The sequence below is a fragment of the Callithrix jacchus genome, chromosome 8 (assembly GCF_049354715.1).
Source record: "Callithrix jacchus isolate 240 chromosome 8, calJac240_pri, whole genome shotgun sequence".
Taxonomy (NCBI): domain Eukaryota; kingdom Metazoa; phylum Chordata; class Mammalia; order Primates; family Cebidae; genus Callithrix; species Callithrix jacchus.
The window spans coordinates 71,542,214-71,562,602 of NC_133509.1; the positions used below are offsets into that span (position 1 = coordinate 71,542,214).

At 38.0% G+C, this 20,389-nt stretch overlaps 1 protein-coding gene across 4 annotated transcripts in view; it reads right to left on the minus strand.

The window, feature by feature from the left end:
• The window catches only part of SLC25A21 (solute carrier family 25 member 21), a 539,864-nt gene that overhangs the window by 234,414 nt on the left and 285,061 nt on the right, over positions 1-20,389 (minus strand). The window contains exon 1 of one of the 4 annotated variants that reach the window (XM_054240625.2): positions 9,038-9,205. The exons of the other annotated variants lie outside the window; for them this stretch is intronic. Within the exon in view, the coding sequence (XP_054096600.1) occupies positions 9,038-9,119 (82 nt within the window). The 5' untranslated portion in view covers positions 9,120-9,205. Of the gene's footprint in view, positions 1-9,037; positions 9,206-20,389 lie in introns of those variants that run through there. 4 annotated transcript variants of the gene reach the window in all.

Below are 20,389 nucleotides of genomic sequence, written 5' to 3' on the forward strand. Positions count from 1 at the left end.
CTATTAAGTCATTTGAGTTCCTTATATATTTTGGATATTACTCCTTTATCAGGTGTGGTTCACAAATATTTTCTCCCAACCCATGGGTTGTCCATTTACTCTCTTAATAACGTCCTTTGCTGTCCAGGAGTCTTTTAGTTTGATACAATTCCACTTTTCTATTTTTGCTTTTGCTGCCTGTGCTTTTGGGGACATATCCAAGAAATCTCTGCCTAGACAAATGTCATGTCTATGTTTTCTTCTAGCAATTTTATGGTTTCAGGTTTCAAGTCTTTAATCCACTTTGAGCTGATTTTTGTACATGGTATAAGATGAGGATAAAATTTCATTGTTCTGCATGTGAATATCCAGTTCTCCCAACACTGTTTATTGAAGAGACTGTGCTTTCTCCATTGTGTGTTCCTGGCACCTTTGTGGAAAATCAATTGACCATAAATGTATGGGTTTATTTCCAGCCTCTCTATTCTGTTCCATTGATCAATGTGTCTGGTTTTATGCCAGTATCATGCTGTTTTCATTACTATAACTTTGTAATAGATTTGGAAGTCAGGTAGTGCAATGCCTTCAGTGTCATGTTTGCTCATTCAGGGTCTTCCATGGTTCCATACAAACTTTAGAATTATTTTTTCTATTTCTGTGGAAATTACACTGGAATTTTGATAGAAAGTACATTGAATCTGTATATCATTTTGAGTACTTTGTACATTTTAACAACATTAATTCTTCCAATCTATGAACACAGGATATCTTTGCATTTATTATCTTCATAATATTGTTTAAAAGAGGAAGTAAGTCTACTGATAGACTTAGAGGATAGATACTGAGTCTGTATCCTGTAAGTGAAATAGAGGAATGATATGTCCAAATAATTTTGGTAAGTAATATTTTATCAAGTATGAAACATCTCAACATCTCAGTAAACTGCAAAGTAGTGCAGATCAACAATTGAAGCATGCAGGATTCCCCAAGATGCCAGTTACAAGTAAAACCTGTGTTTTCTTTTTATCAGGGCCAAATCTTTGCATTGTAATACAGCCACCTCCTTGATATTTTCGAATTAAATCCAAGACCTTTCTTATGTTCTCTGAAGTTCACACAGTTTTAACCATTTACTTAACTAATTTTGGGTAATAGTTTTAGGTCTTTAAAATATAAAAGAACATTTTTATATTTTAAAGAGAACCGCAGAGGAATAAATGGCTTCAAACTGTGCAAATTTCAAATCAAAAATAGAACAACTACAGACAGAACTGATATATTTTCATCTGCTCCACTAGTCAAGCAAATCATTACAACATCCTATTTGATAGCCTGCCCAGAAAATGTGGTAGCCCTGCTGAATTATAAGCAACGTGAGACTCATAAAGGGAAATCAAATATATTATACTTTCCCCTAATAATAGTCAAGGTGCACTACCTTTGTGGCACAGTAAATTAACATTACATACACTGAATTGGCCAAATAGGCAATGTGATTTGGCAGGTTTGAAAGACGTTGTTAAAAGTTACGCATTTGAGCAAGCCACAGCCTCCCTTGAAAAACTTGAAGCAAATACTTTCACATAAGTTCACCATGTGCATATATATTTTTAAAAGTAACTAACACTAAGCAACGGCTGTTAGCATGTGCCTATAGGGAATGCAGTAGTTTTCCTCATTGTATACTCCCTATTCTCATAGAGTTTACTATCTAACTCACTGAAGAATTTAGGGAAATATATTTCAGAGGTATAAACCATATGCACACATTATGGTCCAGAAATCATGGTAAATGGAGCATGTCTAAAAGAGGAAGAAAAGTTGAGGCAGAATTTTAAAATAAGTGAACTTTTTTTAAACTCACACTTTGAATGCAAAGATAGACAGAAAATTATTAAATTAATGAAAATCTCACTTGTAAACAAAGTTTTTATGTAAGTCAATTTCAACTCAATATAATGTCTTCAAAATTTGTTGTTTGGTATTTTAACTCAATACAAGTTATTCTCTTGTCTTTTTGTTGTTTTAGACACCAAGTCATCCCCACATACACTGGGGTAAGTGAACCAATTTTCAGATATGTTGGTCCTTCATGGAAGCTAACTGCTATATGTGGGCTTTTGCCACAATCAGCAACTTAAGGAGAAACATCAGGGGGAAAATAAGGTGTGGATTAGTTGGCAGATGGAAAAATTCCTTTGAGTATATAAAATGTCTTTCAAGAAGATGGCGGGGTAGGAGCAGCTCGCGTTGTGGCTCTCAGTGAAAGCTCAGAGTGTGAGTTCGAGCTACATTTTCAGACGGATCTTTGTTGCCCACAGAATGGGGGGATTTCCAGGTGGAGGAGAGACACGGAGCATCTCCACGGCTGTTTTGGCAGGCACTGCTGTTGCAGCCAGCGTAGCAGCACAGTGGCACTCCGCACAAGGTGCACTGGTCTGGATGCCCTGTTAAACCGGCAATCTGAGATTTGAAAGGGCGGATTAGCATACCCATCCGATTGAACGGGACTTGGACAGTGACCCAGACCAGGAGATTCCTGGGAGGCAACACTTGAGCTGGCACAGTGGGTCGCTGCATGGGAAATCACACAGATCCCGGTCCCCAATCAGTGGGCGACTGAAATACCTGGAAGAGAGTCAACCTTTCAACTTAGGAAAGGGAACAAGAGGGGCTCTGAGGCCGCAAGCCAGGTGACCAGGCTCCGCAGGTCCCACCCCCAAAGGGACAAGCAGGACGGCAATTCCATACGGCTGGGGTTGAGAGTTTCACTGCTGATGCAACAGAACGGTGCAGCTTGGTGGGGGAGGGGTGTCCCCCAATGCCGAGGCAATCCACCCCTACGGAAGTATACTCCCATTGCTGTTGCAGCCTGCCCTGGCCTAGGCAACCTGCCATAATGGAGAGACTCCACCAATACAGAGGCAACAGAGCGGAGCACATGACAGCAGGGCGAAGCCCAAGGCAACAGAGCAGAGCCCACCACAGTAGGGCGGAGCCAATGCCAACAGGACGGAGCCTCGACAGGCAAATAGTGACTAGACTGCCCCCTAGATGGGCAGGAAAGTGCAACTGATACTCATAAAAAAAGCCCTAACGCCCTGAGGGCTTCCCAGAGCATCTGAGGGAAAAAAAGGGTTTTATGAGTTCTGCTGCAGCAGACTTAAAAGTATCTGCCGAACAGTCCTCAATGAACAACAGAGCTCACAGCTCAGCACTCGAGCTCCTATAAAGTACAGACCATCTCCTCAAGCAGCTCCCTGACCCCTGAATATCCAGAGTCACCTCAAAAAGGACTGATCAGACTGACATTTGGTGGGCATCATTCTGGGACAAAGATAGCAGAAGAAGAAACTGGTAGCATCCCTCACTGTTCTGCAGCTGCTACAGGTGCACCCCAGACAAGCAGGGCCTGGAGTGGACCTCAGCAGTCGTACAGCAGAGGGGTTAGACTGTTAGAAGGAAAACTAAGCAACAGAAATACTTCACCATCAACAATCTGGGTGTCCACTCAGAGAACCAACCGAAAAGTCAGCAACTACTCAGACCACAGGAGGATAAACCCACAAAGATGGGAAGAAACCAGCGCAAAAAGGAGGAAAACACCCGAAACCAAAACACCTCGCCTCCTACTAAGGACCAAAACTCCTCACCAGCAAGGGAACAAAGGTGGACGGAGAATGAGGGTGATGAAATGACGGAATCAGACTTCAGAAGGTGGATAATGAGAAACTTCCATGAGCTAAAAGAACATGTTCTAAATCAATGCAAAGAAACTAAGAACCTTGAAAAAAGATTTGAGAAAGGATTCGAGGAAATGATAACAAGAATGGAAAACTTAGAATATAAACGAATTGAAGGAGCTGAAAAACACAACAGAAGAACTTCGTGAAGCATGCACAAGCTTCAACACCCGAATTGACCAAGCAGAAGAAAGAATATCAGAAGTCGAAGATCAACTCAATGAAATGAAATGAGAAACCAAGATTAGAGAAAAAAGTGCAAAAAGGAATAAACAAAGTCTCCAAGAAATGTGGGATCATGTGAAGAGACCTAACCTACGTTTGATAGGTGTACCAGAATGTGATGAAGAGAATTAATTCAAGCTGGAAAATACTCTTCAGGATACTATCCAGGAAAATTTCCCCAACCTAGCAATCCAGGCCAATACTTAAGTCCAGGAAATACAGAGAACACCACAAAGATATTCCGCAAGAAGAGCAACCCCAAGGCACATAATTGTCAGATTCTACAGGGTTGAAATGAAGGAGAAAACACTAAGGGGAGCCAGAGAAAAAGGTCAGGTCACCCACAAAGGGAAGCCCATCAGACTCACAGCAGATCACTCAGCAGAAACTCTACAAGCCAGGAGAGAGTGGGGGCCAATATTCAACATCCTTAAAGAAAAGAACTTTCAACCCAGAATTTCATATCCAGCCAAACTGAGCTTCATAAGTGAAGGAAAAATAAAATCCTTTGCAAACAAGCAAGTACTCAGAGATTTTGTGACCACCAGGGCTGCTTTACAAGAGCTCCTGAAAGAGGCACTACACATAGAAAGGAACAACCAGTACTAGCCATTCCAAAAACATACCAAATGCTAAAGAGCATAAAAAAAAAAGAATAATCTGCACCAACTAATGGGCAAAACAGCCAGCTAGCATCAAAATGGCAGTATCAAATTCACACATAATAATATTAACCCTAAATGTAAATGGGCTAAATGCACCAATCAAAAGACACAGACTGGCAAATTGGATAAAAATCCAAAACCCATCAGTGTGCCGTATCCAGGAAACCATCTCACAGGCAAGGATACACAAAGGCTCAAAATAAAGGAATGGAGGAAGATTTACCAAGCAAATGGAGAGCAAAAAAAAGCAGGAGTCGCAATTCTCATCTCTGATAAAATAGAAAAGCAACAAAGATCAAAAGAGACAAAGAAGGTCATTACATAATGGTAAAAGGATCAATACAACAAGAAGAGATAACGATCCTAAATATATATGGACCCAATACAGGAGCACACAGATATATAAGGCAAGTTCTTAAAGACTTACAAAGAGACTTAGACTCCCATACAATAATAATGGGAGATTTTAACACTCCACTGTCAATATTAGACAGATCAACCAGACAGAAAATTAACAAGAAAATCCAGGACTTGAACTCAGACCTGGAACAAGCACACCTGATAGACATTTACAGAACTCTCCACCCCAAATCCACAGAATATACATACTTCTCAGCACCACATCACACCTACTCTAAAATTGACCACATAATTGGAAGTAAAGCACTCCTCAGCAAATGCAAACAACTGACATAATAACAAACAGTCTCTCAGACCATAGTGCAATCAAGTTAGAACTAAGAATGCAGAAACTAACTCAAAACTGCCCAGCTTCATGGAAACTGAACAACTGGCTCTTGAATGTTGAGTGGATAAACAATGAAATGAAGGCAGAAATAAAGAAGGTCTTCGAAACCAATGAGAACGAAGACACAACATACCAGAATCTCTGGGACTCATTTAAAGCAGTCTCCAGAGGAAAACATATAGCAATAAGCGCCCATATGAGAAGAGTGGAGAGATCCAAAATTCACACCCTATCATCAAAATTGAAAGAGCTAGAGGAGCAAGACCAAAAAAACTCAAAACCTAGCAGAAGGCAAGAAATAACTAAGATGAGAGCAGGACTGAAGGAGATAGAGACACAAAAAACCCTTCAAAAAATCAATAAATTCAAGAGCTGTTTTTTTGAAAAGATCAACAAAATAGACCACTAGCCAGATTGATTAAAAATAAAAGAGAGAACAACCAAATAGATGCAATAAAAAATGATAAAGGGGAAATCACCACAGACTCCACAGAAATTCAAACCATGATCAGAGAATATTACAAACAACTCTACGCACATAAACTAGTAAGCCTGGAAGAAATGGATAAATTCCTGGACACCTGTGTCCTCCCAAGCCTAAACCAGGAGGAAGCTGAAACTATGAATAGACCAATAACCAGGTCTGAAGTCGAGGCAGCAATTAAGAGCCTACCACACAAAAAAAGCCCAGGTCCAGATGGGTTCACAGCCGAATTCTACCAGACACACAAAGAGGAGTTGGTACCATTCCTTCTGAAACTATTCCAAATAATCCAAAAAGAGGGAATCTTTCCCAAATCATTTTATGAGACCAATAGTATCCTGATACCAAAATCCGGCAGAGACTCAACAGGAAAAGAAAACTTCAGGCCAATATCCATGATGAACATAGATGCAAAAATCTTCAATAAAATACTGGCAAGCCAATTGCAACAGCACATCAAAAAACTTATTCATAATGATCAAGTAGGATTCATCCTGGGGATGCAAGGCTGGTTCAACATACGGAAGTCTATAAATGTAATTCACCACATAAACAGAACCAAAAACAAAAACCACATGATTATCTCAATTGATGCAGAGAAGGCCTTTGACAAAATTCAACAGCCCTTTATGTTAAAAATGCTCAATAAACTCGGTATCGATGGAACATATCTCAAACTAATAAAAGCTATTTACGACAAACCAACAGCCAATATCATACTAAATGGGCAAAAACTGGAAGCATTCCCTTTGAAATCCGGCACTAGACAAGGATGCCCTCTTTCACCACTCCTATTCAACATAGTACTGGAAGTTCTAGCCAGAGCAATCAGGCAAGAAAAAGAAATAAAGGGTATTCAAATAGGAAAGGAGGAAGCCAAATTGTCTCTATTTGCAGACAACATGATAGTATATCTAGAAGACCCCATCGTCTCAGCCCAAAAACTCCTGAAACTGATAAGCAACTTCAGCAAAGTCTCAGGATATAAAATCAACGTGCAAAAATCACAAGCATTCCTCTACACCAATAACAGACTGAAAGAGAGCCAAATCAAGAACTAACTGCCATTCACAATTGCTACAAAAAGAATAAAATACCTAGGAATACAATTTACAAGGAACGTAAGAGATTTCTTCAAGGAAAACTACAAACCACTGCTCAACAAAATAAGACAGGACACAAACAGATGGAGAAACATTCCATGTTCATGGTTAGAAAGAATCAATATCGTGAAAATGGCTATACTGCCCAAAGTAATTTACAGATTCAACGCTATCCCCATCAAGCTACCATTGACTTTCTTCACAGAACTGGAAAAAACCACCATGAACTTCATATGGAACCAAAAGAGAGCCCGCATAGCCAAGTCAATTCTAAGCAAAAAGAACACAGCAGGAGGCATCACCCTACCGGACTTCAAACTATATTACAGGGCTACAGTAATCAAAACAGCATGGTACTGGTACCAAAACAGAGATACAGACCAATGGAACAGAACAGAGGCATCGGAGGCAACAGAGCATATCTACAACCATACAATCTTTGATAAACCTGACAAAAACAAGCAATGGGGAAAGAATTCCCTGTTTAATAAATGGTGTTGGGATAACTGGTTAACCATATGCAGAAAGCAGAAACTGGACCCCTTCCTGACACCTTACACTAAAATTAACTCCAGATGGATTACAGACTTAAATATAAGACCTGGCACCATAAAAACCCTAGAGGAAAATCTAGGCAAAACCATTCAGGACATAGGAGTAGGCAAGGACTTCATGACCAAAACACCTAATCAAACTCCACAGCTTCTGCCCGGCAAAAGAAACAGTCACTAGAGTGAATCGGCAACCAACAGAATGGGAAAAAATTTTTGCAGTTTACCCATCTGACAAAGGGCTGATATCCAGAATTTACAAAGAACTCAAACAAATTTACAGGAAAAAAACAAACAAGCCCATTCAAAAATGGGCAAAGGATATGAACAGATACTTTTCAAAAGAAGACATACATGAGGCCAACAAACATATGAAAAAATGCTCATCATCACTGGTCATTAGAGAGATGCAAATCAAAACCACATTGAGATACCATCTCACGCCAGTTAGAATTGTGATTATTAAAAAATCTGGAGACAACAGATGCTGGAGAGGATGTGGAGGAACAGGAACACTTTTACACTGTTGGTGGGAGTGTAAATTAGTTCAACCATTGTGGAAGACAGTGTGGCGATTCCTCAAGGCCTTAGAAATAGAAATTCCATTTGACCCAGCAATCCCATTACTGGGTATATATCCAAAAAACTATAAATCATTCTACTATAAGGACACATGCACACGAATGTTCATTGCAGCACTCTTTACAATAGCAAAGACCTGGAACCAACCGAAATGCCCATCCACAATAGACTGGATTGGGAAAATGTGGCACATATACACTATGGAATATTATGCAGCAATTAAAAAGGATGAGTTTGTGTCCTTTGTAGGGACATGGATGAATTTGGAGAACATCATTCTCAGCAAACTGACACAAGAACAGAAAATGAAATACTGCATATTCTCACTCATAGGCGGGTGATGAAAAAAGAGAACACATGGACACAGGGAAGGGAGTACTACACACTGGGGTCTACTGGGGGGAATAGGGGAGGGACAGCGGGGGGGGAAGGAGGGAGGGATAGCCTGGGGAGAAATGCCAAATGTGGGTGAAGGGGAAGACAGCAGGAAAACACACTGCCATGTGTGTACCTATGCAACTATCTTGCATAATCTGCACATGTACCCCAAAACCTAAAATGCATTTAAAAATAAATGTCTTTAAAGAGAATGAAATGTGAATAAAAGAGAGAGAAATAGAGGGTCACTTGTTTTATAGATTATATCTATATATGTTCTGTAATATCTACATTTTCTTATATATGTTACATATAAATATATATGAATATGAGATATGTAATGCATGCACCTGTGTGTCTACATATATCTATTCATTCAGAAAAAGTTTGTATTGTATTTCACTTATCTAAAGTGAATAAAAGTCCAGGCACGGTGGCACATGCCTATAATCCCAGAACTTTGGGAGGCCAAAATGGGCAGATCACCTGAGCTCCGGAATTCAAGGCCAGCCTGGCCAACATGGTAAAACCCTATTGCTACCAAAAATACAAAAAGTAGCCAGGCGTAGTGGCACACACCTGTAATCCCAGCTACTTGGGAAGCTGAGGCAGGAGAATCACTTGAATCTGGGAGGCAGAGGTTGCAGTGAGCAGATATCATGCTATTGTACACCAACCTGGGCAACACAGCAAGACTCCATCTCTAAATAAATAAATAAAGGAAAAATATTGTTTATGCTGACCAGCATTTCAACATTGGAAGGTCACTAAAATCCAGAAAGGCAGCTGAAGGAGGGGCTTAAGCTCTACTACTTGGGGAAAGAGGGCAGCTTACTGAGTACTAGGACCTCTATTTCAACTCCACAGAAGACTTGCCCAATTCTGGGGACTCTGTTTGCTTTCTACCTCTTTATCAACCAGAAAGATATATATTTTTTTCTCTGTCTTAGGATTTCTTCTTTCTCTCTCACAATGTCTATAGAATTAGTTTTCCTTTTTTTTTTTGATTTAATTGCCTAGAAAGAAGCCCTCAATTTGACACAAGAGTCAAGAACAGATTGTGTTCTACCTTGCTCACCCCTCCAGAAATGTGCTGAAGCTGACTCTTACAGGCCAGGCTATGTGTCACACTTTCTCACTTTGCATTCAGCAGCATCAGGCTTCATGTTAGTAGCTCCAAATTGGCCATGGTGGGAATATTTACACTAAGAAAATTGGCAAATGCTACAAATTACAGTTTTTGTTTGTTTTTTTTTTTTTCCAGGGAGGCAAATTTTAAATACTTACCAGCATGCTACTGCCCAAATCTAACCAAAAATTCTGTTGCTTAGCCTGCTGGGTTCAAATAGCTTTAAAATTGTAGTATATGGAGGGTTGTTTTATAAAATCTCCAGTAGTTCTTTAACTTTGCTAATCACAAATGTCCGAAAGTGCCATGAAGCTAATCTTTAGCTTATATTCTCTGTTCGTCACAATTTAATAACAAAAATTATGATCCTACATCAGAATTAAAAAAAAATTCCTTAGAAAGTGATATTCAAAAAAACCAACGACCTACCAAGCCATCCCACATGACTGTGATTTGCCACTCTGTTGTGCAGATGTTTCTATTATGTTGACCACACAGAGATTAAGCAATGAGAACACATTTTACAGATTACATCTATATATGTTCTGTAATGTCTATATAGTATGTATAAATATGTGAGATATGTAATGTGTGCACTTGCGTGCACAGGAAAATAGCTTCCTTTCTCTGTGCTCTTCCTAGGGTGTTAGTACCTTACAGGAATATGGAGGAAGTGTTGCTGCAAAGCCTGTTCAACCTTTAGTCATTCATTAGATATCCAGAAACAGGCAGAAGGCCTCAAGCAAATACACATCATCTTACTAAGTGAAGAATTCAGAGTTTTAGGTCACAAGTAGTCAGGTCTTTCCTTCCTATTACTCACTGACACCTGCTACTACCAAAGAAAAGGAAAATGAAATTGTAATGCTTTTTTCCCACTCTAACTAGCATTACTTCTTGCAATCATATTCATCTTGATGGAGTAAATGACTTCTGATCATTGCCTTTCTTTAATACATAGGCAAGACTGTCTGCATTTAATTAATCACACTGCTAAAATACTTGTCTTTAGGTGTCAGTTTTTAATTTTATATTTGCTGGTGACCTAGAACCATAGCTACACAAATTCTTTTTGAACCACTATTCTACACTGGCCTCTTTGCCATGCTCCATGAATTCCAACTTACTGAGCCAAGTATTCCAGGTAAATTCCATACACATATTCTTTATCATGGGCTGGCTTGTGGGGAGAAAAAGGGAGAAGGTTGATTCCATTTCACAGATTCCTTTTATAGGCAGCCATATAGTTTAATCACACAAGATTTCTACTAAGTGTGGTTAATTAGGCTAATCTTTACTTCCACATGAAAAACTTAGCAAAATGAAATTGATTGCACTTCATGCAAAATAAGTGCCAGCTGAAGAACAATATTTGGATACAAGTATAAGACATTACAGAAATACAGAAGCAGATAAATCTGTACCTATCATAACATACATATTTAGTTGTAATATCATTGAATATATTAGTACCGATGGCAAACATTATCCTAATTAGTTAATTAATTTAAATTGATGTTAGAGATATGGTCTTACTCTGTTTCCCAGGCTGGAGTGCAGTGATACAATCATAGCTCACTGTAGCCTCGAACTCCTGGGCTTAAGCAATCTTCCCACCTCAGCCTCCTAAGTAGGCAGGATTATAGGCATGCACCACCATGACAAGCTAATTTTTTAAACATTTCTTTGTAGATACAGGGTCTCCCTATGTTGCCCAGGCTGATCTCAAACTCCTCTTCAAGTTATCCTCCCACCTCAGCCTCCCGAAGTGCTGGTATTACAGGTGTTAGCCACCACACTCAGCCTTAAATAAAAATTCGTGTTTGATTTCAGTTAATATTCTTAAATTACTAGCTCGCTAAACAATATTTGCCTCTGTGGCTTCATTCCAACAAGAAACTTAGGATGCTTCTTTGCAACATTAAATTCTTTTTCGACATTAAATATACTGTATCTGTTTTCTAGGTGTTGGACAAGCTCATGTCCAGGACCATTTTCATTCAACAAATATTTTTTGAGTGCCTACTGTATACATAGTTCTTCTAGCATAGTTCCAGATGCTGGTTTTCTTCTTGCTTATAATTTCACAGGGTAATAGGAAGCAAGGTTGTCAACCTAGAGTGAGGATAAGGAAGGGGATTTGGAAAGCACAGGGAGATGTATGAAATAGTCTTCTGCAGGAGGGAGGGAGGTATTGGTCCAGGAAAATATCATAAAATGACTGAGTAGCACTAAGAATCCATTTGAGTCCAATGGTCATACATGTAAAGTGTCATTTTTATTTATTGACATTCAGCTGTGTGAGTGCAGGAAGAGTGACATTTAACCAGGTTGAGGTTTTGCAAAATGAATATGAGGAAATGACAGAGGGCAAAGGAGCAAGTGCATGCTAGGGAGTAATTATAATGATTGACCAAGGAACTTAAGCTTGCAAGGAGGGAAGTGAGGACATGATGGGGATGAGGACATGGTGTTAAGAACAGAGGCTTGTTGGTCCTGCTGGAATCAGGATACTGGAGGGAGAGAGTCAGAAAGTAAGAGATGAAGTTAACACTAAGAAAACTATGAAGTCCCACTTTCTTCATATATAGTAACTACTAATGTTTGGATTTTTTTCACTGCAACCCCAATGTCCAGCACAAGGTACACCACAAAAATCCAGTGTCCAGCCCCAATGTCTAGCACAAGGTATGGCACAAATATCCAATGTCCAGCTCCAATGGTCATCACAAGGTACACCACAACATCCATGAAATAAATGAAAATGCCAAATGAATAAAAGTTTGATTCTACAATTGAGTAACACCAAGTACATGAAGAGCAACCACGTGAAGGAGTAACACATTCACCATTCCCTGAACTAGATTCAGGAGATGTTCTCTTTGTTTTGACTGGATCTCCAAGGTAAATTTGAGTTTATGATTTAACAACTATTTAAGCAATATCCTATAATGACCACAATATATACACATTAAGAAATCAATATACTGATAGTCAGTGTATGCTATAAGGAAATGCAAAAAAATGTGAAACACTGAAGAAAACAATAATACAAATATAGGCCTCCAAAGATGGGTTATTTTCCTAAGAAACAAAATAAAACTTCCTTGAAAGACTTGCATTAAGTCCTCAAAAGTAAATGGATACATTTCATACTCATATTCCAAGACGAGGTTAGATAGTAATTAATGAAAAACCTGTTTTAAAGGACTTAATCATCTTTTCTAGGAAAGGTGGCCGTAACTTTCTGTCAAGCAATATAAAATGTGTCAGCACTAAAGAACCTTTTGATGGATGAAAATTATAACTCTGATAATCTCCCTTGGAATTCTACAGAGTGACTACAAAGTCTGAAAACATAAATGAATAGACATAATGTCACCAAGGGGATTGTCAATCCTTAAAAAAGTAAATTGACATTTATCTATTTTCCAGACTTCATAATCTGTTGATGACTTCATAGGAGAGCTATAAATTCTGTATTCACTCAGTGACTAAATTTAGCTACCAGGTAATTTTTGAATAAATAGATCAAAATGTGAAGAGCAATATTTCTGTTATGACTCTAATTTCTTCATGTGCTCCTTTGGTGCTGCAAGGATCAATTTTTTCCTCTTATACACTAAAGTATACATAGGCAGCATGCAATGCAACGTCAGAAACTAAAAGGAGTATACATGCTTTATATATATATGCTCTCTCTATATATATGCTTTATATATATATATACTCTCTCTATATGCTTTATATATATATACTCTATATATATGCTTTATATATATATATGCTCTGTCTATATATATGCTTTATATATATATACTCTCTCTATATGCTTTATATATATATATACTCTATATATATGCTTTATATATATACTCTATATATGCTTTATATATATATATACTCTCTCTATATATATGCTTTATATATATATATATATACTCTCTTTATATATAATACTGTAGCACCACCAAAATCTATTCCTTTCTCTTTTTTTCATGTTTCATGATGTCACAGCAAGATGCTGCTTCCCAGCAGCTCTTGAGTGTAGCCATGTGACTAACTTTACACCTATGGATAGGAGAGGTAGAGTGCCAACGACTACGAATATGTCTCTTCTATATCTGATATCCCCTTCCCACTAACTGGAACTTCTCCATGGCAGGGATTCAAGTTATACCTTACAAATGACAAAGAAATAGTCTAGGGGATGGTGGAGCAACTAGTGGCAGGAACCTGTGTCCCATAGTGAACATGAAAAGCAGAGATTCTGTGCCGACCTGGATATTACAATCAGGGCTGCTACGTGAAATGGAAATAAGCTTTTTGTTCCTTAAGCCACTATATTGTTAGGTCTCTGGTGTAGTGGTTAAGCTTTACTCTGATTAAATAGTGCCATCACATAGTTGCTAACTACATTATATGTCCAAATATAGTTTGTCAGACAAAAGATAATAAGTGTTGGTAAGGATGTGGAGAAAAAGGAATGCTCACCCACTGTCGCTGAGAATGTAAATTAGTACAGCCATTATGAAAAATAGTATGGACGTTCCTCACAAAATCAAATAAAGAACTATCATCTGATTCAGCAATCCTACTACTGGGTATATATATATATATATATATATATAAATATAATATATGTATCTTACTACTGTGTATATTATATTATATATATATCCAAAAAAATTAAAATCAATATGTTTAAGAGATATCTGTACTCCAGTGTTTATTATAGCTTATTCTTAGAGAGAGATATATAATGATCTGATAATGCCAAAATGTGGAACCAACCTAACTTCCCATCAGTGGATGAATGGATACAGAATATGTGGTATATATCAACAATGAAATACTATTAAGCCATAAAAAGAAGGAAATCCTGTGATGTGCAACATGGTTGGACCTAGAAGACATAACGTTAGTTAAATAAGGCCAGGTACAGAAAGACCAATACTGCATAATTTCACCTATATGACAAATCTAAAAAAGTTGATCTCATAGAGAGTAGAATGGTGGCTACCAGGGCTGCCAGTGGGTGAGATGGTGTGGTGGCTGGGGAGATGTTGGTCAAAGGATACATCTTTGACCTTGGATAGGATGAATACTACATTTTGAAAGACCTGTTGTACAACATGACGACTATAGTTAACAAAATGCTGTATTCTTGAAAATGCCAAGACAGTGGGTGTAAATTGTTCTTAACATAAAAATGGTAACTACATGAAGTAATGTATGTGTCAATTGGCTATAGTCGGTTTAAAATATATTTAATACAAATTGTGTCATTTGTACCAATTTACAAAACATCATGTTGTACCCAGTAAACACATACAATTTTATCTGTCGACTAAAAAAATAAATTTAAGGTTAGGTATGATGGCTCATGCCTGCAATCCCAGCACTATGGGAGGCCAAGGCAGGAAAATTGCTTCAGAGCAGAAGCTCAAGAACACCTTGGCTAACATAGCAAGACCCTATCTCTATTTGGAAAAAAAAAAACAAAATACACTAAAACTAACATAAAACAAAACAAAAAGAAAAAAAATTTTTTAAAGCAGAGTTCATCATCAAAATACAATATTCTAGGGCCAGGCGCGGTGTAATCCCAGCACTTTGGGAGGCCGAGGTGGGTGGATCACGAGATCAAGAGATCGAGACCATACTGGTCAAAATGGTGAAACCCTGTCTCTACTAAAAATACAAAAAATTAGCTGGGCATGGTGGCGCGTGCCTGTAATCCCAGCTACTCAGGAGGCTGAGGCAGGAGAATTGCCTGAACCCAGGAGGCGGAGGTTGCAGTGAGCCGAGACTGCGCCATTGCACTGCAGCCTGGGTAACAAGAGCAAAACTCCGTCTCAAAAAAAAAAAAAAAAAAAAGTAAAAAAACAACATTCTAGAATTCTAGAAACAGGATCCCAAAGCATATCATAACGTCTAATAAAAAAAAGACAAATTATAAATAACCAAATCTGCATATAAAATAGGTTTTGAACCTACTCTTGAATGCAAATTAACAAAATGGCACCCTCTCTGAACTAAATTCAACTAACACCAAGGAAGAGATGGAATTGGCCCTTCCTGCCTACGGGCAGAGGGGTGGCATCTTGAAGTGTGCAGAGATCAGGGGTAGGAGGCATCCCTGGGTTCATTCAAGCTGCACCTGAGGTTTCTCTTGCCTTGCAATGGGTTTGGGAGCATCAGTAACAAAACTGAGTCCAAATATGAGAGATTTAAACTCACTGTGGAAGATACAGTTCAAGTTAGACCATCATATAGTTATTAAAAATAACAGAATCTAAATTGCGATTGTCTACAAAAACTGAAACAATACTGTTTCTTTCACTGCAGGGTTTAATTTATTCAGCATTTGTTTAATACAACTTGAAAGATACTCTCAAAAGGGGATATTTGTATTTTAAAATGGCATTTTCTGGGGTGAACACATATTTCATGTTTTCTGTTTTACCTTACCAGTGAAAAGCTGGAGGAATTTGTATGAGAGAAATAATGCTTTCTTATTCATCCAGGTAGTCAATTCCAACAAAAATAATTTGCCAGGACTCTTTCGGTTGAGACAAAATTCAACACCAACTGGCCTAAACACACAAGAATTTGTTGGCTCATAAATGAAACGACGGAAATGGTAGGGATGCTTGGCTCCAAGACTCTTTCTTGCCTGCCCTCATCTGCTTGTCCCTGCTTGCTTTATTCACTCTGCTTCAGAGAAGCACACTGCCTTTAAAAGCCTCCAACTCCTGTCCTGTCATCTTTATGATGCAAGAGCCAAGGAGAACGCTGCTTGCTCCAGAAGATAAATCCCCAGAAGTGCTTCCATTGGCTTCACTTTAGGCACATGTGAATCCCTCGACAATTACTGTGGCAAGGAGGATGGGGACATCTGATTGGTAGAGTTTTGGGCACATATGTACTCCTATATACAGGACTATCGAGAAGGTCAGAGTTTTAAACCTGTGTGCAACATCTCTTTCTTTGTAATTTGAAAACTGATAAGACTGAGTTCAGAATATTTAGATGGCATTTTGCTATTTTTCCTACCCTATCTAACTAACTTTTAATCTTAATTAACTGACTCCTTTCCACACCACTAACAACCCAATGACAATGGTACTGAGATTAATTAGTTGCACTTCATCTCAAAAAACACTTTTCCTATTAGAAATTCTAATTTATAGTTTGGTTATTCTATATTCCTGTGAGATTAGAAAACTTGGAAAGGAAATGAAGTGGCTTGAGTTTTAAATACACATTTAGTTCATAAGATGTTATGTTAACTTGTGGATAAGGCCCTGGCTCACCTAAACTTGTCATTGATAAAGTATTTATCATGTCAGGAAAGGTGTGCAGAAATAGGGAAGACATAATCTCTGCTTGAAAGGTTTACATAATAACTCTGGAAGTCATTGCAATAAGGCATTGTGATTATTAAAACTGTGAACCGCTTCCTGGAGGGGCAAACAGAGGTAACTTTGGCTGCATGTTACAATCCACAATTCAATTTGGCATAGCATCTTGCATAAAAGTGTATCCCAAACCACTTTACAGAAGTGAAATTTCCATTCTCAAGCCAATATATACTATACATTACAGAACAGCTGTGTGCAAACATTGCCTCATGGAAAAAAAAAATCTAAGACATTAGGTCATGAGATGAAAACCCAAAGGAGAACTTAGGAATAAGGACCAGTAGAGCTAGAAGAAGGGAGAAGAGGAGAGACCGATAAGAAAAGAAAAACATTAATTTGAAAGATTAAGAATGGATCTTTGATGAGTGGAAGATATATCAGACACGTTTTCTCTTGAAAATGGTGAGAGTGAGACAATCTTTTTATATAACTCAAAGGAGTAAAAGAGGTTAAATAAACAGAAAAAGTGTGAGGTAAAGACTGACAAATCTTCCAAATAGTGGCACAATTAGGTGGTCTAGTACTCTCAGAGTCATATGGAATAAAGGCGATAACCTTCTGTATTTTGAGTTAAGCTGAACTATGGTAAACTATATAGCTTATCTATATAGATCAGGGAATAAGATGTACTTTTAAAGCTAACTTCATAAGCATAAACTCTATACATGAACTGCATTTAAAAATAAATAAAAATTTATAAAATATTTAATACTAACATAAATCAATTAGACTATACACTTTCAGAATTTTGGTTGGTTTCAAAAAAACCACAAAAATATATTTTTTGAATTTTGTTTGTAGTTGTAAAAGTACCAGTTAGTGGAAAATTGTATCTAACAAATAACAGAGCATTTGCAGTAAACTGAATTCATAATATAGAGTTCCGGTTTAAAACCTAATCAATTTAAGTGAAAATTACTCCCAAGAATATAGAAAGGCAAAATAAAGGCTATTTAGATTTTCTATAATTTAAATAACAGTAAACTATTTTTTAAAACATCCTGTTCTTTACTTTGAATCTTCACTTAAAGCTTAAGTTTCTGCATCAAGTGTCATCTTCATAGCCAACTAATCGCTGCACTATGTATATGACAAACATTCAAGTCCCATGAACTCCAAGGTCATCCCTTTAACAAGAGATTTATATGACTCATTAAAAGTTACTCATTCTTTTAAGGCAATATACTTTTGAGTATTGGAGTTTTCCACATAAAAATACGATTAACTCTGTACTTTGTGTAATTTACTTATGTTTGGCATCTACCCATTTAAATTTGGCACATATCTCATTTTACATGACACATATATAATACTATGCATGAGGAATGAAGAAAGAAAATCCACATGGTATTATTTCCCCAAATTCGTGGAAATATTAGATTCCTCAACCTTGAGAAGCTTTCCAGAGACTATGCTGATGAGGGTTGTAGCTATAATACTTAGGTTGTCCTTGTCAGTCACAGCCTCATCCCAGACTCCAGCCATCCCAGTGGTTAAACAGGTAGGGTCAGGTAGGGTCAGGATCAGCCTGTGCTAACTCTGTTCTGGTGGCTAGTGTCTCAACTGTGCCATTCTCTAAGGAGGGAAGCATCGTATAATTAAAAACAAAAACACACACACATACACACACAAAAGATCTCTGAAAATCTGAGTTTGGGTTTTGTATCAAGTTTTACAAATCACATATTCCAGGGGTTCTTAACCTGTGGTTGGATTTTGGAAAAAGGAAAGTGTTTATAAACTACTAGAAATTATGGGATAAATTTGTTTTTTAAGTTTATTTCAGTTTGTGCTAGTGTCATTTTTATGGCAGAGGAGGCTGTGACTTTTGATGATTTCTCCAAAATTTCTATATTCCCAAAATGTTAAAAAAAACTACTCATTGTGGCAGGGCGCAGTGGCTCATACCTGTAATTCCAGCTTATTTAGAGGCTGAGGTGGGAGAATTGCTTGAGGCCAGGAGTTCTAGACCAGCTTAGGCAACAGAGCAAGACCCCATCGCTACAAAAATTTTGCAAAGAAATTAGCTGGGCATAAAGGCTCATGCCTGTAGTCCCAGATACTCAAGAGGCCTAGGCAGGAGGATTGCTTGAGGCCAGGTAGTTGAGGCTACAGTGATCCATGATTGCACCACTGTACTCTGGCTTGGGTAAAACAAACAAACAAAACCAAAAAACAAAACAAAACAAAAACCCTGACTCATTGAGCTTCAATTTTTCTTCTTCGTAAATGGGAATAAAAATAATAGCGGTCCTACTGGCCTCACACAGTTGTCTTGAGAACCAATTTAAACAGAGTGTAGAAGTGCACTGTAAATCATCACTTACAAACATTTGCTATAAATTAGCCTTGCTGCCATTATTGTTTTTATCAGTTTGTATGAACATTTCTGCTTTATACAATGTTATGCACAAGGAACTCAAAATCTTCTCTTTCTTTCCACAGCCTTCTCAGAGCTCGTCCAAGCATTCAGCAATGAAGATTGAGACCCTGTATCCAGAAAAAGGGCCACAAATGAGTTTTGTTCAGTTCATATAGTGTTCTTTTAAAATAAATTGCTTTGGGAGGCCGAGGTGGGTAGATTACTTGAGGTCAGGAGTTGGAGACCAGCTTGGTCATCATGGTGAAATCCCTTCTTTACTAAAAATGCAAAAGATTAACTGGGTGTGGTGGCATGTGCCTGTAATCCCAGTTACTTGGGAGGCTGAGGCAGGAGAATCGCTTGAACCTGGGAGGTAGAGGTTGTGGTAAGCCAAGATTGTGCCACTGCATTCCAGTCTGGGTGATAGAGTAAGACTCTGTCTCAGAAAAAAAATTGGTTGTCAAAATTTAAAAATCAGGAGTTTTCACATAAAAAAGTTGCCTAGGTTCCTTGATAAACTAAAATATCTGGCTTCCTTGAGTCACTCTGCCACCATTCAACAACAGGCTAGAGCTGAGTCTAGGGACATGTGCTCCCTAGTGTTGAAGCTGGCTCCCTTGCTTCCATCCTCTGACTCTCAGATTGGCCATGTAAATATTCTACCAGCTGAAAGCTGATTCTAAATCTGAGCTGAGCATAATCACTTTGCTTTGAAAATATATACAAGAAAGTGTCACCCCTGCCTTTTTTGTTGTTGTTGTTCTTAGAAAGTTCTTTCAAACTTCAAACACAGAATAGTCAGAATAAACATTCAGGCAATTGAGGACAAACTGTCAATATTTTCATAAATACTGCTTTTCCTATGACTGAATTCTTGTCCTTTGAAAGAGCATTCTCTAACAGGAATAGTGAATGGCAAGACCCATGGCATAACTGTAAGATCCAAGAAAGAGGCAGGTGATGTGATTGAGGGGGAAGTTATAAGCTTAGTCAATGGAAAATCCCGACCCAGA